Source organism: Drosophila serrata, unplaced genomic scaffold (genome assembly GCF_035046125.1).
Source record: "Drosophila serrata isolate PLE 108 unplaced genomic scaffold, ASM3504612v1 contig_240, whole genome shotgun sequence".
NCBI classification, from domain to species: Eukaryota; Metazoa; Arthropoda; class Insecta; order Diptera; family Drosophilidae; genus Drosophila; species Drosophila serrata.
Genome location: NW_028257138.1, coordinates 2414505 through 2431948, shown reverse-complemented (window position 1 = coordinate 2431948; position 17444 = coordinate 2414505). Strand labels below are relative to the sequence as shown.

The 17444-nt window shown below is 39.5% G+C and overlaps 1 protein-coding gene and 1 long non-coding RNA gene across 2 annotated transcripts; both read left to right on the top strand.

Moving 5' to 3' along the window:
- The first annotated feature begins 1489 nt into the window (after positions 1-1489).
- Positions 1490-7753, top strand: LOC147643974 (uncharacterized). Its single transcript, XR_015271138.1, has 2 exons — positions 1490-1531; positions 6679-7753. It is a non-coding gene; the product is annotated as an uncharacterized LOC147643974 (long non-coding RNA).
- A 2931-nt stretch (positions 7754-10684) lies between these two features.
- Positions 10685-16261, top strand: cbt (Kruppel like transcription factor cabut). Its single transcript, XM_020945231.2, has 2 exons — positions 10685-12937; positions 14323-16261. Exons 1-2 carry the CDS (start codon positions 12869-12871, stop codon positions 15583-15585), a joined length of 1332 nt encoding a protein of 443 aa, XP_020800890.2. The 5' UTR covers positions 10685-12868; the 3' UTR covers positions 15586-16261.
- Positions 16262-17444: the final 1183 nt, after the last annotated feature.

Genomic DNA, 17444 nt, shown 5'->3' with positions numbered 1-17444 from the left:
GGTCAATACACTGAGCCACCTTAATGATACTAAATTATATGTTTCATAGCTGTTTTTTCGAGTATTTTCTGGGGCTATATGGGTTTTTATAGGGTTTATTTTTTCGGGGTTTGAAGGTCATTGAAGTGATAATATTATTGGTTAAAGGTCAAGTTGTGGGTTTGTTTAGTTGTAAGTTGAATTTTAGGATTATTAGTTTATATTTGAATTAAATTTAAATGGTTTCAATATTGTCTTATACATGAGAAATAAGGTAACACTAAGAAAGTATTAAAAACGAAACAAAAAGTGCCATTATCAACAAAAGTAATTAAAGAAACTTTAAAAAAGCTTCTTAAAAATTTAAAAATGATCAAAAAAGTTTACGTTTCAAATCTAAAGAATAATTTTTTATCTTTGAGTTCGTAAAAACTTGGAGTAAAACAAAATCCAAATAAATACCAATTTCTATACCAAGTATAAATTATGATCTTAACCCTAAAAATTGGGCAGTTAATAAAACATAAAAACATGTTATTGCTTAAATATTTCAGAATATTTAAGTTTGTTAAAAGACTGTTAATTAACATATAAGCTTGTTTTAACATTAAATTATAAAACAAACTTAAATGATTTATTTACGATAATTTTGATATCTGATTCAAGTTTTGATACTTTAACGTTATAAATTTTTTGTAAAATATTGACCTTGTCTATATAATATATACGATTTTCTGCTCTTCATATACAACCTTCTGCCTTAGTTATTTAGCATTTCATAAGACACTCATAGGTTCTCATGTGCTAATAAATTTAGTTTAATAACACAATTCTGCTTGAGTATTTTCTTCCTGTGCATTTTAACCTTGCCGTTCTCTTTGACTCTCTCTTAACTCTTTTCTGCTCTTTCGTGGGAGCTCTCACTCTCTTCTCTTCTGATGCTGATGATCCAGCTGAGAAGATCGCCGTCGGTGGCCTGGGCTCCTTGCATAAATTAAAACAGCTGATGAAATCCGCCAAGTTCGTCGCATAAGCGAGCCAAATAAAATAAAATAAGGCACTGACTGTTTCCCAAGCGGAGATAAAATTATTCACTTGTTTTTTTCCTTTCTTTTTATAAAAGAAAAAAAGCTTCTTTGTTTTGGTTTCTTTTTTTTTGTTGTTTTGGCAATGCTGCATTTACCCGTTATAGCCGCCCCCAAAAAAAGAATGCAAAGAACCCGCCCCTTTTTAGCCCCACCAAGATATATAGCTTGATGTTCATCAGATCTATTTTTAGATGGCAAACCTAAAATGCAATATTTATAATAGAGAATAATATCACATCGCCCACTCACTTTCGGCGCTCTCTTCGCGTTTGCTGCTAATTGCGGTAGGTTCGTCTTCGTCCCATGCTGCGTATACGTGATGTCGACTTTAGACCCCTCAGAGTATATATACTATATATCAAGTGGCCATGGGATGGGATTGGGTATAAATACACCCGAAAGTGTACATCTGGCAGCCAATAATCGAGGCATGTAATTTGGTTGTTAAAAGAAAGAAAACCAAGGTAATTACGAGACGCATTCATTTAAAGGGGATTTACATAGGCAAAGGCAAGTGTTTAAATAACCAAATTTCTGGTGATTTAATAATAGGGATGTATTTTCATATATTGAGAAAAAAATGGGATATGATAAATAAACTAAATTATAGCAATTGTAAATTTGAATATATTGAAATGTCCAGTATCGCACGTAATCCATGAAAGATTCGTATTCTCTCCAAATAATTAGCAATAATATTTCAATTTAGTAAGACAAATGTACTTTATATAATATCATCAATATATTAACGTTTTCTGACATCTAATAATTTAGTTAAATTTGCTTATAAATATCCTAAGGACGGGATTCCTGAAATTTCTCCAAGTTTAATTTAATAATTTATTATAAATGAGTGCTTTTTAACCCATTCTTTTGCTCAATAATTTAAGTGACTAACTTAATCAAATAATTTTTAAAAGTTGTACAAAAATCTTGCCACATTTTTTCTTTAAAACTCGTTTCAGATTATGATTCATTCCTACAGCAACAAAAATTATTTTAAATAGAAGATTATAAATATTTAAAAGACTGATTTGTCTTTGTCTTTTACGAATTTCAAAATTAATTTATTTATAGCTTAAAAGCTAGGCATAGACGCAGATTATGCTTATTTTTATATAGAGGTTTCCGGTTCACAAAAGTACTTAAACTAAGATGATTAGATTTGTCAAAGAGTAATTGTTCACAGTCTAGAAATACCCATAAATACAGTGATCAGAGTTAATTTAATACGAGGACCTTTGACCTCTTAAGAAGCAAATCGTGTGTGTTTTCCCCTGATCCACTTTTCCGCTCATAACTCTTATCTCGAATCGAATGAATGCGAATTCTTCATCTATATATAGACTCTTATAATCGCACGAAGTTGCTTGACCAGACATTAAAAGAGGACGATGATGAAATACGATTTGGTTGCTTGGCGATTATAATAATGTTTGCTTATAAGAAAAATCGGTACTTCACCCCCAAGTGGTACTTGGGGCTACTAAGTCGACCTCTGCGCCAACAGGGTCACCTTTCGGGTCACCTTCACCTTTATTTTCTCTCTCTTTTACTTAGCACCATCGATCATTCGCCTCACGCATGATTTGTTGTTTTTGTTTTTATATTTGCACCGATCGAGATATTCAAAGCCACAGCAAATGAACCGCAAAGAGGGAAAAACTGAGAGAGTGAGTGTGACTCAAGTGACATCATTCCAAAGTTCAAACTCTGCCAAGACTGGATGCACTAGAGTTTAATTATATCAATATCTCTTAACAGATCAATGAATATCTCGGGATCTATCTAGGGTTCTGGCCTTAAATTTGGTATGCCAGCTTCTGTAATGTTTATTATACCCTTACAGGTTATAATAAGTCATATTTTCAATCAGAAGCTTAAAACGCACTGAAGGAATCATTTCCGACCCCATAAATTATATATATTCTTGATCATCATCGAAAGCCGAATCGATCTAGCCCTGATCAGAGGAATTTTTTTTTTTAATTTTTTTCAACATTTTTTTGGGACTTTCATCACCAAATCAATAAAAAAAAATTGATAAAAATTTTATTTTTTTTAAATATTAAGTTGAGTATGCAGATTTCTTAACCTAATAAAAAATAGCATAAGACTGTTTTCCGAATTAAAATTAATGCTTTTTTGGCTTAGTTATGAAATTTTAAAGTTTTTCATAAGAGGAAAAATGGCAATATAAAAATATCAAAGAATGCGAAGTTTTAAGCTTAGTTATAATCGATTTCCTTTTATATTCCATAATTAAATTACATTCTGTAAAGTTGTATAAACTTTGGCTTTCCAAAGTTAGTTTCCTTTCTAGTTTGAACTACATTTTGATCGTTTAGATACCTTATTATACAAAAAATAGATACATATATAACATTATCTTGTTTGTATCTCGGGATCCATCAAGGGTTCAGGCCTTAAATTTGGTATGGTATGTTTATTTGAATTACTTTTGAAAAAACTTGATGTATTCTATTAAAAAAAACTCTCTAGATAATATTATTGACTAATTTAATTATGTTATTCCCTTATAAAGAATTGCAACTATGCTTATTTCATTAGGAAACAAATTCAGAGTGGATTTTATAATTCCTTCAAGGACCGGGTAATGAATATGAATATGAATTCGAGCCCTATATATATATAGTTTATTATATTCTGTAACTCCCCTTTAATTTTATATATTTATATATATTTTTTTCTCATTCAGCGAGTGGCAATGTTTTCATTTTTATTTTTTATTTTCTCGCGACTTGGCGTGGTTCAACGCTTTGTGAGTTTTTGCTCGTTGACCTTAAATGCAATTTGTAGCTGCTCATGTTTTTGATGTTCACTTCCGTCGTTGTCCTTGCCAAAGTGCAAAGGCCTCCGGGGCAGAAAATAAAAATAAATGAATGCAAAAATGAAATGCGAATAAAGTATAACAAGTCATGCCCCGTTTCGTGGGTTGGATTTCGGCTGCTGATCATTCGATCTCGCATCTCCGATTTATGACTGGTAATTTGCAGAAACATGCTAATTATTTCTTAGGCACCTGAGTTGCTTCTCTTCTTATTTAATTTCCTCTCCATCTATATCTCCTCGGATGGCCCAGCTTTTGATTATAATTATTTGAATGCGTCGCCTTTAGCTAAAAATAAATATAAAATGTGGGCACAAGCATTGATGTTTCTTTTTTTTTCTTCTCGCTCGTGCTTCGATTAGCCATCAACAATGGGGCTATGAAGAAAAAAGCAGCAGAAAATGTGCTAAATACTCGAAATCATTGTGCACGCCTCTCGTTCATGTCCAATGGGGCTTTTAAGCAAGGGGAAAATGGCTTAATAATTTTCCAGCCAAAGAAAACACACCAAAGTTTGGGAAATTGGGGGCAAATTTTGAAAATTATTTGGTATATCCATTCTATATAATTTTCCGTCTATATAATATCCGTCTATATCATAACAATACTGTAATGTTAATTAGGGATTGTTTTCTAATTTAATTAATAAAATAAATTAAGCAGCTACCCATAAATACGTATTTTTTTAGATTAATTTTGTTACAAGTCTCCAAAGTCACGCCATAAATTTATAATTTCACAATTCTCATATTATTTCCGCGATTGCACTTTCAGCCTCAACTTAAGTGCGGCGAAAAGGGAGAGTTCCCCTGAGAGACTTTGCTGTAATATATAGTAGTCTGATTCTGGGTGTAAATTGTATATATATATGGCAGTCATTCAATCAGTGCGTGGCTGCTTGTAACCGCCGGAGATAAGCAGCCAGACGCCTCCGCCCCATCTAAAAATCAACAACAACAAACGCGCCCACTTAACCAAATACAAAAAATAAAATAAGAAAATAAAAAACGCAACAATGTCAACATAAAGGCAACACAAAATATACACACAAAATACCATGTACTTTACAGTAATAAATTGCAGAAAAAAAAAAAAAAACAAAATACAAGAAAGGAAAGAAAGAAAGTGCGAGGTGTACTTGGGCAATTTCCATTGTTTGTCAGTGCGAGCCTCCCTCTCTATACATATATATATTTAGTATATATAGTATATATAGTACTACGGTCTTCTGAAGGGTTTACGGACCCCGTCAAGGGCAATCCATTAATCGCGGGTTCTGTCGCCTATCAATGCCCCTATGCCCCCTATATTACCGCTCCCCCCCAATCATCTACACTGAGGATAATATTGGGCTTACAATTTATAGCGCATAATAAAAATCACGATACTAAATATTCTTATTAAGTTCTTAACAAATTATTTGCGATTTGATATCTGAAATTTAAAATTTAAAAATATATTTCAAAAGTGATGTAAAGTTTTTTGTAAGAAAAATAATTTATATATTATAAGATAAATCAATATATTTAAAAATAAATAATTGTACTTTAAGAGTGATAAATATCTCATTTTTACTGCTTTAAATATCAAAACTCATTCAATGAATATTCAATTTCAAAATATCGATTTTACAGATTTAATAGTATAATAATAGTAAACAGTTCAGAGTTCACAATTTTATTTTTAAAATAATAAATCAACGACTGGATTTTCGTTCGAATTTGTTTTTTCTGTACACTCCCCTTCAAAACAAATCGCGCAAACAAGAAAATAAAGTGCGGAGAGGAACCAACGCCCCATAAACAAGGTCTGGCTACGTCATTTCGCGGACTTCGCTTAGATAAACAATCGAAGCGACCGACCCAACCGATTCGCACTCGATACACGCCCCGATTTTGAATTGCGGTTGCGATGGTCACGTTGCCTCCGACTGACAATGAGTTCGATCAACAAAATCGGAAGTGTGTTGTGTGAAAATTGAGATATACGAAAGATATATTAGCGGATGAGCACGCCTACTGAGAGTGCACTTCTATATAAAATATTATACAATACCCATGGAGAACTAGATGATTTTGGGTACAGTTTCTTATATGGCATAATAACTAAATTATATTTTATGTGCAGCGCAATTTCATTATTTCTTAATTTATTAATGAACCTAAGGTACAATGTCATGTTTACTTTATTAATTGATGTACCATAGGTACAGTTTCGAATACAGATTACCTATGGTTCAAAAGCAATGCCAAAACTGAGCACATATTTCGCTATTTTCATTATAATGCTGTTTAAAACTAAATAAAAACGGTAAAATTAAGTCGTGGTTTCACATTTGGTAAAAGGTAGTTATTATTATAAATAATAATAACTAAGATTTCTGTTTACTCAAACTTTAATTAGCTGCTTCCTATCTTAAATAATAATAAATAAAGTAGATCTTGTTTTCTTTCGGAATTTTACCATTTCGCTACTCTAAGGTAAGAAAGGTTTATTTCTTCTATAGATCTATTTAGCTCTATTTAAGTACTCTCATAAGTGATTTATTTTTTACAATATATATTATAATTAAAGTCGAACGTTACTTGCACGCGTAAGATAAGATTATTGAATCATTTTAGATAACATATAAAATAGTAGAGAAGTGGGGCTTTCACTAAGAAAAAATAAGTTATCTAATAAGAAATAATACTTAATTATTTCAAACTTAATTTATGAAGGTCATCAGTACACTGCAATTTACAAAACATTACTTTACAGCGTTCGTCATCGCCGGAAATTGTAATTAAGCTGAATGAAAGCCCCTACAACGTGATAACCCTACAGCTCATTCAGCATTCAGAAATCTAGACCAAGATCAGTACCGCCGGCATGCAGAGATGACAAGCGGAACCGTAGCGCACCTGCATTCCCAGTCCAGCCCCTCCTCGTTTATTGATAAACCCCCCATTGATGCCGCCTGGCCACCCCTGCTCTGCTCTGCTCTGCCCTGGGAAACCGATAAGGGAACGCGGACTGATAGGAGCCACGCCTCTCGCTCATGTTGTGACTGATAGACGGAGAGTGGAACTGATGACTGACCGACCGACCATGCGGTGGCCAGCTGGGGAATCGTGGTGCTTATCAGTGTCCCGTGCTTATCGCGTACCGAACCCCCGAGTTGTAGGGTTGATCCTATAAATGGACGGAGACTGTCCGGGGGAGATGTAGGTCCCGGCCCCTACCTATCACCCTCCCTCCCATTTCAACGTATTATGAATAACGCAATTTTATTATTATTCCTTCTGTTCACGTTGACTTCACGTGGCCCCAATCAGACGCCCCAGCGACCTCGTCAACGTATATATCGCCATCGCCATTCGGAATTCGAATTGGAATTGGAATCGGAATCTACGTCGGCATACTAAGGAAAAAAAGAAACACAAAAATGGGTCTATCAGCGGTCGCTGCCTATTCTAGAGATTTATTTCTGTTTGTGCCATATATACCTATATATAAATATATATTTATACGCGGTATTCCAAGGGAATGTTGTATGTTTGTCATGGCAGACACCTGTTGGCGAGAGCCAGAGTTAAGGAGGGTGTGAAAAGTGCGTCTAAGAGCGAGAGAAGAGCATTATCATTTTAATATCTTGGCTCTCTTGGTAACACACAGATAGAAAAGGTTAAAATAGCTATAAAAATATAGAAGTTAAATTTGCTTTGCCCCACAGATATTTAGTTGTCTTAGTAAAAAACTTTTATGAAAGATAAAAGATTAAGAGAAGATAAAAATACATTTAAAGATAGCAAAGTTTATCGTATTTAATAAACTGTTATTATATATCTCCAAAGTAAATGTTTATAATTATTTAAAACACGAATACTTTAGATTATGGTGGGTTCCTATATTATAGCAACCAAAAAATACCCAAAAATTTTACAGATCTTAAAATTTGGTATATTATTCTACCTCCCTTATGTACCTATGTACCTTGAATCCACAAGAGGTTAGTGTACCTTGTATAACTCATACATCTGTAACCCTGGGGTATCTTTTAGTCGCCAAACGGAAACAATAATATATGTACCTATGTTTGTGTTTTGTCCCATAAATATTATAGTATATGTTTTCTACGTATTCATGTTGTTTGTTTGTTTTTATTCCCAACGCACGAAGCGAACCGATGACGATGATGATGAACTGTCGTCGTTGCCATTGAAAGGCGTTCACCTGAACCAGTTCAGGGTCGGTCCTTATCCTTCCCATTCCATTCCTTGCCAATCCCAGTCCCCCTCCCCTTCCCCATCCATCGTCACCATTCCCATTTCGTTTTGTTCCAGGGACAAACAACTTTCAAGTTCAGATGGGGAACATTTTGGCAGCCAAAAGGAACTGGGCCAAGGTCGTCGTCGCAGCCAGAACCGAGAAGTGGAATGCGAATAATGAGAGGAACGGTGAGGTAGGTGGAAAAAACAAAAGTAAAGACATTCGATTAGTGACCGGGGGAAACCTTCATCGCATCATCGTAAATTTCCGTCTGGAAAGCAATACTGCCTTTTGTTTACATGGTGGTGGCCTTGCTCCAAAGATCTTTGTAAACTTTGTAGTTCTCCACCGTTCCGTTCCGTTCTATTCCGTTCTGTTCCATTTTTTTAGCTTTCAATTTTGAGAGCAACGCGTCGTCAGGCACGTAGACAGCAGCGACGCCGACAGAGGCAGCGAAAAAACGCATCACATGTGAAGGGGATTAGGGGAGAAAACACATGACAAGGGGGTTTCGGTTCCAAGGGGGGGAAAGATCTCTCTACAAAGTCTAAACAAACACAGAGAGAGGGAGAGATAAGGCTCCAAAGTATGCTTAAGAGAGACTCTTAACTTCTCTTGAAGACATTTAAATAAGCTAAGAAACTACAAAGTTGCTGCTAACTTATTTTATTAACAACCCATCCAGAATTATGAAGAGGTACATATATTAAGGTCGAGGATCATTAATTAAAATTGGAATCTTAAGTGGTTATTAGAGTCTCGAGGTTTGCCAAGGATCGGGTTTTCTCTATTAAGACTCCTAACCATGTGATTATAAAACGGTATGGAAACGCTAAAGTCGTAAAGTTATAATATAAATAACATCCGATTTGTGTTTCTCATTAATATTTTTATCAATAGTCCCCAAAAGATCGAGATCGATTCATTAAAATGAAAGGTCTTAATTTAGATATTAAGTCTCGAGTTTGTCATGTGAGCCACTCTTTTATATATTGTTATTATTGTTTATAACATAATAGATATTTGTTTACTGAGACAATCTCCATAGCAAACAAAAAGATACAATTACGCATCATGATGAAATGTTGAAACAATATTATTTATAAAGATTGTACTACCGATAATAAAAAGTTTTAAAATACTCCTGGATTTCATTATTTGAATATTTTTATATTTTACATAAGACTTTTCCAAATGAAAATCAAAGATTTTTTTAGAGTTATCAGTCTTCTCCCCCGCAAAGCAGTTTGACCCATTTCAAGAGCCAGTCTTCCTCACAATCTCTCAGTTCAATTGTGGAAATTCATCTTATTTGTAAACATGTTTACAACTATGTATGCTAAATGGAAATTTCAGCTTAATTCATCATCATCACTCCCTCAAAGATGGATAACAAGTAAGCTGACGAAGAGTGTCTTCAGTTTGAAGTCACGAGCTGGGCTCTCCATGACGTCATGGAGGTTTTTTTGACGATGATCTTGGCGCGTTTTTTGTGGTGATTGTATCGTAGAGGGAAGAATTCAGGCAACATTTGCGGTTTACCCACGCCCCAAAGAGTGCCAAGAAATATGTTTGGGAAAGTGAAATGAGGAAAATTTGCGAAAATGGGCGTCGCATTTGAGGCTTTTGACGATTGTGTTGCCGTGGCAAATAATAGACCAATTCCTCATGACTTTTTGCCACTCGCAGTCTTCATGATTGAGTCGAAGAATACGAGAATATGAATAATGTGAATGTGAATGTGAATGCGAATGCGAAGAAGAGGTTATTTTCTTGAGAGGGCCCTGACGTCAGGGTCCACCTGTGATTGACGCTCGACCAACGCCTTCGAGCAGAAATTGTCTTCTCGATTCTGCTTTTTTTTGCTCTTCATTAATAAAGCATAAGAAGCGTAGGTGCGCCCTTGAACCCGGCGGTAGCTAACGCCGACACGTCATGCTTCTTACGCTTTTGACCTTTGACGCGCGCAACAGGAGTAAAGTTCAGCGTGGGTGTGACGTCACCGAGAGGGACACACGGGACAAGGGGCACTACGTAATGCCAGATGCCAGACCAACAGAGTGTTACGTCAATGCGCAAACTCGCTCTGCGGGAAAGAATATGGCCTGCTCTCATCTCCAAGTCATGCTCCTGTCCCCAAAGTCGTCGGAATTTTGACACACTCAAAACAAAAATTGTCCAAGTGATAATATACTACCAGATTATGCCTTTCTTAATCAAAAATAATATCCAATATCCTAGAACAACAGTATCTCTGGACCTTAAAGACCTTTAACAACAATATACAATATACGATCTTTTCTGATGAAATCCAATTAGAGGTGGGTCAGTCAGTTTTTTTGCGTTATCAGTACTGTTTTTTACAGTGCCCGGCGGCCTACGTGCTATGGAGAATGTGCGTGGGCCCACGTGAGTACTCCGGGTCCGGAGGAGGTAGTCCAGGTGGGCGTGGAATACGGATCCAGATCTGCGTGGGCGGATGCAAGTCAAGGGAACTGAACTGAACTTGAACCCGCCGAGTCCCCTCGTCCGCGATGTGCGTCTAATTTTAGATGCCAACCTGCGTCCGTTGATTAAATTAAACGTTAGCGAAATGCACAATACAGATTTCCCGCTGGGTAGCTTCTCCCCCAACTGCGTCGCAGATTGCATTGAAAATCCAGAGAGGTGGGGTGCGGCAGGGGAGCGGTAACGGTACATCGGCCCATTTACACGCCCACATATTCGCCGAGAGAGTGGATGGAGGCCATCGCTTGCTTCAGTTCAGTTTCAGTTCCGCGCGAAAATTACACACACAAATTCCCCGATTCCAATAACAAACACGAACAGGGGAACAAAAACAAAAACGCAAGTACTGCAAACATTCACACACACGCACACATAGAGGAGGACGGGCACACCGATAGGCATGCCGCAGACTGCTGGCTTTTATCGCCGCCTCTCGCTCGCACCCAGGCAGCGGTGCGCCGAGGCAAAGTATCAACAAATGTTCACGTGAACATCATGAGGTCAACGCGTGATAGCAGACGGACGGCCACAGACACTCACACACACACCGAAAGCACCCAGGCGAGCGTGCTCTGCCAGTAAGAAGGTTATTTACCACAGGGAGTCGACTTGGTCATACCCTCTACATAAGACAAGAGATCAAAAGCGTCATTCAAACTATATTAGCACCACCTTTAAATATAATACATTTGACCAATACATAACAGAGACTCCATCATGCCCTTGATACCCTCGCTGGAGTGAGCACAGTCGCCCCACAAGTCTGGTGGCGTGCTAGTTATTTGTCGTCGTTGTTGTTGTTGCGCAAGCAAGAGAGCCCCAACGAGCGCCGCCGTATAATAGTCACAGCTGTTTCTGGCGCTCGCTCACTGCTCCCTCTCTTGTGGTGTGTGCGCGCTGCACGAGCCCCTTTTTGCATTGAAAAACTGTTACAGGCAGAGATTTAGATGCGGCATTGCCAGGTGGAAATTACCCGGAGGTTAGACGGGCTGAGTAATTAAATGAATTAAGTCGCAGTCGGATTATTTAGTTACATGGGGCTGGTAAAAAAGCTTATTTTGAAATTGACTTTTCCCCATGACTCATCCCCGTTATCTGCTCATTTCTGTTGCCTGGCAATGCCCTTCGCTCAACTGTTGAGCGCAGCCCCCCATCAGACTCTCTCTGTCTCGCTCCGCCTTTCGTTTATTAATGAAATCTTTCGTCTGTCTGCTGGCAACTTTTGTTGCCAGACTCAAAGTCAGACTTGGCTCTAAAGTTAATGCAAATAATATGCGGGGCCAGAATTTAATGGATTTCAGTTTTGAGGGGCGTCTGCCGCCCAGTTTTTCGTCTGAGCCTGTTTTCAGCTTATTTTCTGTGTTCGATTAATCACAGACTTCCGTGGCAACAACTGCGTCAGCGTCAGCTATTCAGTCACGGCTTTGGGGTGTGTCTGTGTGTGAGTTGGGGCTGTGCACGCGGCCACTGCATGAACAGCCTATGAATAGACAGCCCCCAATGGAATGGCATGGCATGGAATCCACAACGCCCCCTGCCCCCGTCTTTCTTCCGTGCCTCTCTCTCCCTCTCTCTTTGGCTCTCAGTGGTCCCTCTCGCAGTAAACAGCTGATGACGTCCATGCGTTGGTTACGTGTTTCCCCTCCGAGAACTGCCTCCCTGTAGCCCACAATCTGCCGCCTCTTTTCTGTTGTGTGTGTGTGTGGGTTGGTAAGAGACCTGACCTTTTTCGAAAGAGCGACAGAGAGGAGGAGGTGGCGCTCTGCCCACGTTTCTGTTGGCTGATGCTCGTCCGGGTTTCATTGCACTGGTTGCTCCACTGCCGATGACGATTGCCGTCACGCACACATGGACACTTACAAGTGATTACGTCGGCGGCGGCTCCACTCACACACACGGCGACGTCGCCAGCGCCAGCTCTGCTGGTAGCTGAACGCCTTTGCCTTTTTCATTCGTCTCTTGAATTTCGAACGCAACGGTTCGCCCAGCTCCGGCACACGGCTCGAAAAGCGCAGTGCGAAGTTAAAACAGAGTGCAAAAAAGCCCACACGCAGAACGCAAAAACTGAGATTAAGCCAAGTGATAAAGTGATAAGCCAGAGAGCAAAACAAACAAAAAACAAATAGACAACAGACTCTTCGCAGAGCAGCGCAGTGTGCAGCAGTTCAAAGTGCAGCGAAAAGCCAGCAAAATGGATATGGATACTCTGCTGCCCTCGCCGCCCGCAACGCCCCCGTTGCGTGAAAATAAATTGGAAAACGTAAGTGACCTACAAAGGTGCAGGAATCACTTTGAAAGTGATTAGTAATTGTTTCGAGTGCACTCAAGGCAGCGGAAAGTCAACGGAAAATCAAACGGAATCGGTTGGCTAGCTCGCTCTCGCTTCCACTTGCCGCGTTTCTAAAAACAAAAGTTCTCGGTCTCGCTCCCACTCGCGCCCAGGCCATGCGATCACGCAGCCAGCACGCGTTCACGTGAACACCGCATGCACAGCGAGTGATGTGCGAGTGGGAGCGAGAGGGCCTTAGGCTGAACATTGGACTTGGCACCAGCCAGCAGCAGTAGTAGGAAAAAAACAACACAACACGAGAGGTATACAGAGAGAGAGCGGCCCCGTGAGAGAGTTTTGTTTGAGAGCGAAGGTGAGTTGCCAATTGTTGGCAACTGTGCGGGCGTGGGACAGAGAGGGAGCGATGGCTAGGCCAAGCCCCAAGCCATAAAAATATGTCACATTTCTCGTTGCTGGCCGTTGCTTTGCTTCTTATATTTTTTTTTTGTCGTTTTAACTTATCTGGCCAAGAAAGAAGGTAACAAACAAACCCGAAACGCACACACATTGAGCGCAACGTGCCGAGCCCATAAAAAGATTTCGACGTCTACACACGCCAAGACCCCCCTTCCTCCTCCCCCCCCCCAAGTAAATTCACCCACCTGAAGCACGTCATAATAAACTAAGACTGCATTTTTCGGTGCCTGCTTTTAGGCGGCGCTTCGCTAAGCGGAAGCAAGGCACAAAAACAAAAAACCCAGAAAATCAGTGGAAGTAGTTGAAAATGTAGGAAAATTTGTATACTTTTAGTAGTAGAAATTAGAGATAAAAAAATTGTAAAACGTTGCAAATAACTATAAAGATACTAAATATTTTTTCTCCATTATTTTTGCCTTTTAAATGTGATTTGTTTACTTATTTATTTCGCCAGAAAAAGTTGATACAATTTAAACATGTTTCCCATTTTTTTTACATGTTAAATAAATTTAATATAAAGCAAGCTGCTTAAAAACCCAACACTTGATTACTCATTATTTCTCGCCTCGAAAAGCCGTTTAAAGCAGGTTCAAAAAACCGCCAAAATACAAAAATAATAAAAAAAAAACAATGTTCCCTTGGCCCCACACGCACAGAGCATTGAACTCGGTGGGTTGGGTGCGGTGGTGGGTGAAGGTCAGCGGCGGTGAATGGCCTTGTACAGCAGCCGTCGCTGCCAGTAATTAGCGGAATTTCGACGGGAAGAGTTATTGTGGGTCAAAGCTGGTCAGGGAAAAAAGTGAATGGGAATGTGAATGTGAATGCACTCTTCAGGACGACCAACACCATGATGTTGTTGAACCCCCACTAATCCCCCACTTTTCTCTTGTACACTTCAGGTCGTCAAGGATGAGCAACAGGTGAACGAGAACCTGCTGAAGGCCAAGCTTAAGCTGGTGGCCCAGAAGAATCAAAAGAATGGCGGCATCATCACACCCAATCCCTCGGACACGGAGGATGAGGCCAGCGAGATGCCCAGCAAAAAGCAGCGCTTGGAACAGCCCGCTGTGAGCATGACACCGCCGCCGGATCAGAAGCTAGAGAGGGTCAGTGTCATCATGAGGGTCAATAGCTCGGGAGCGGTCTCCTCGAGCAACCAAGACGAGAGCTCCAGCTCCTCCAGTACCAGTTCCTGCTGCAGTTCCTCCTTCTCCTCATCCAACAACACCACCACCACCACCACCACAAGTACAATTTCAATGGTGCCCACCGTCGAGGATGATTATCCAGAGACCAATGTGTGGCGCAATCTCAAGTTCAAGATGAACAGGAAGCGGGCGGCCGAAGTGGCCCTGCCGCCAGTACAAATCCCAGAGGAGGAAGCACCTCTTGTAGCAGCACAGCTCCCAGCACCATCTGCACCGGCGGAAAAGCCTCTGGCGGAAGAGGAGGCACTGGAAGTCAAGCCAGTGCTCTATTTCGCCCCAGTGGTTGCCTCTCCAGCCAGCCAGCTCCTCCTGCTCAGCACAGTGGCCGCCCAGCAGAGTCACACGCCCATCATGCCCGAGGAGGAGAAGCAGCAGCAACAACAACATCCCAGAATCACAGCCGCACAGGCGGCCGCCACCAGGAGCCGCATCTACGAGTGCAGCTTCCCGGAGTGCGGCAAGAACTACTTCAAGAGCAGCCACCTCAAGGCCCACCAGCGTGTGCACACCGGTGAGCGGCCTTTCATCTGCAAGTGGGACAACTGCGACAAGCGCTTCTCCCGCTCCGACGAGCTCTCACGCCACAAGCGCACCCATACCGGCGAAAAGAAGTTCCAGTGCGGCGTCTGCCAGAAGAAGTTCATGCGCAGCGATCATCTGTCCAAGCACGTGAAGCGCCACAACAAGGACAAGGCGAACGGCGTCAATAGACATGTCTCTTTGGTCAACGCCTCCGCCTCCCCCGTTGCCGCTTCCCTGTGCGATGCCGGCACGCTTCACCTGCGGGCGATAGCACCAGCGGTTAGCAGCGGCAGTTCCTCCCCCATCTCATCGTCCTCATCCTCCTCCTCATCTTCGGCCAGCCTGCAAGTCTACAGCGCCCAGGATATCCTGCGGTTACAGCAGCAGGCCAGCTTCAGTTTCGGCGGAGCCCTGCTTCAAGTGCAGCGATGAGGGGCGGAAGAACCAGGAGCACCTGCATCAAGAACCAATCTCACACCCGACAGTATCGCCAGCTTAAAAAACAAAACAAAACAAAACAAAAACTCCCACCAAAAATCAGAGAAATCAACAGCAGAGTAGGGTTTTCGTAAAGTAGAGTTTGCCGCCGACAATGTGTAAATTTTGATTTCGTAATCCCATAATGTACAGATTTCAAAAATCTTCTAAAAAATGGTTCTATGTAAATCCCAAGAGCCTAGAATTCTATTCCTGATTCGGATCAAGGAGTCTTTTTCGTCAAGTGTAGCTGGTGTTAGTCTTAAGCTTTAGTTAAGAGCTAGATCTTGTCAACTTTTCCTTCTTTTTTTTTCGTGCATATATCAACTTTCAATTCAGGAGCACATCTTATAGCTTAGCAGCAATCTTCTTCAGATTCATACTTCGATTTCCGACTCTGAATATACCTTGTAAATATATATTAGACGAACATCTGTGATATTTAAGTTTTTTCTTAACTATTTTCTATATCGTACCATAGTTATTCGCGCGTAATTCTCTTAAACTTAACAATTGTATTTATTGCTAAATGTCGAAAAAAGAGAAAAGAAAAAACATAAAAAAAGAAAATGGATCCCAAAAAACGATTCAAATCTCAAACAAATGAAAATATAAATATTTTCCAAAATAATTGCAAACCTGATTGTATTAAATGGGCGGAGAAAATATAATTGGGGTACATGCATTACCAAAAATTTCAGATTGGACCCACGACACAAAAAAATAAGCTTTGCTTTCCAAGCTTAGCTTCTATTCTTGTTTTTGTAATAATTTCCCAATCCAATCTCCAATGAAGAGAAGACTATTTGAATAGTCCCATGCGAATAATTCTTAAAATGAAATACTATTTTGCATAGAAACGAACGGATCGAAAGTTCTAGATCGATTCGGCTGCTACTTCTCAGTAAGAATAAATATATTCACTAAGTGACAGAATGCTGAGTTTGCTATTTCAAAACGAGACGAAATGCACCTTTTCTTGGCTGTAAACCAATTAACGTCTTCTACAATACGGAAATATCTCGTACTCATCCGCTCGAAACCAGATAGTACCACTTTAATCTTAACTCCTTATTTAATATTTCCTGGTGTTGGTCTCCATTAAGATCACTAAGAGTTTGTGGGACCAGTAATGGTGAAAGTCTTTGATAAACTGATTCCCGAAATTATTAGATCACATTTAAAGAGGCATCCGGCTTTTGTTGCGACTGATAAGAGCTAATAAAGATGAAGGTACGTCTATATTTCGTCAAGGTTAATAGGTATTTAAAACAAAGGACTACACTATCAGAAATAATGTGAAACTATTAATAAATGAACTTCAATTTACCCTTGCAGGGTGTATAATTTCAGTCAGAAGCTCAAAACGCAGTGAATGAATAATTTCCGACCCTACAAATTATATATATTCATGATCAGGATCAACAGCTGAATCGATCTAGCTATGTCCGGCAAAAATCTAATTTTTTTTTAATTTTCCAAATTTTATAAGGGGTTAAAATAGCCGTGAAACTTGTCAAAAATTTACAAAAAATTGTAATTTTATTTTAAAGATTTAGAAACCTAATAAAAATTAACATCGGAACGAACTGAAATTAATGCATTTTTGACTGAGTTATGAAGAATTTTCTCTGCAAGAGTATAGAAATTTCGGTTTCTCTAAGTTAGCTTTCTTTCTAGTTTTACTTAACACTGCATATAAAGTAGATAGGAAATGTTATCCTAAATACTATATCCCGAAGATCATATTTACCACTATGGATAAATCTATATAATATTTTTACCAAGAATAAGGGAATCATTGTGGAATAGTA

Bases quoted from the DNA above. Each gene is read 5' to 3' on its own strand.
- cbt (XM_020945231.2), top strand. From the start codon at position 12,869: ATGGATATGGATACTCTGCTGCCCTCGCCGCCCGCAACGCCCCCGTTG. The intron at 12,938-14,322 runs GTAAGTGACCTA...TGTACACTTCAG, and splicing joins GTGAAAATAAATTGGAAAAC to GTCGTCAAGGATGAGCAACA.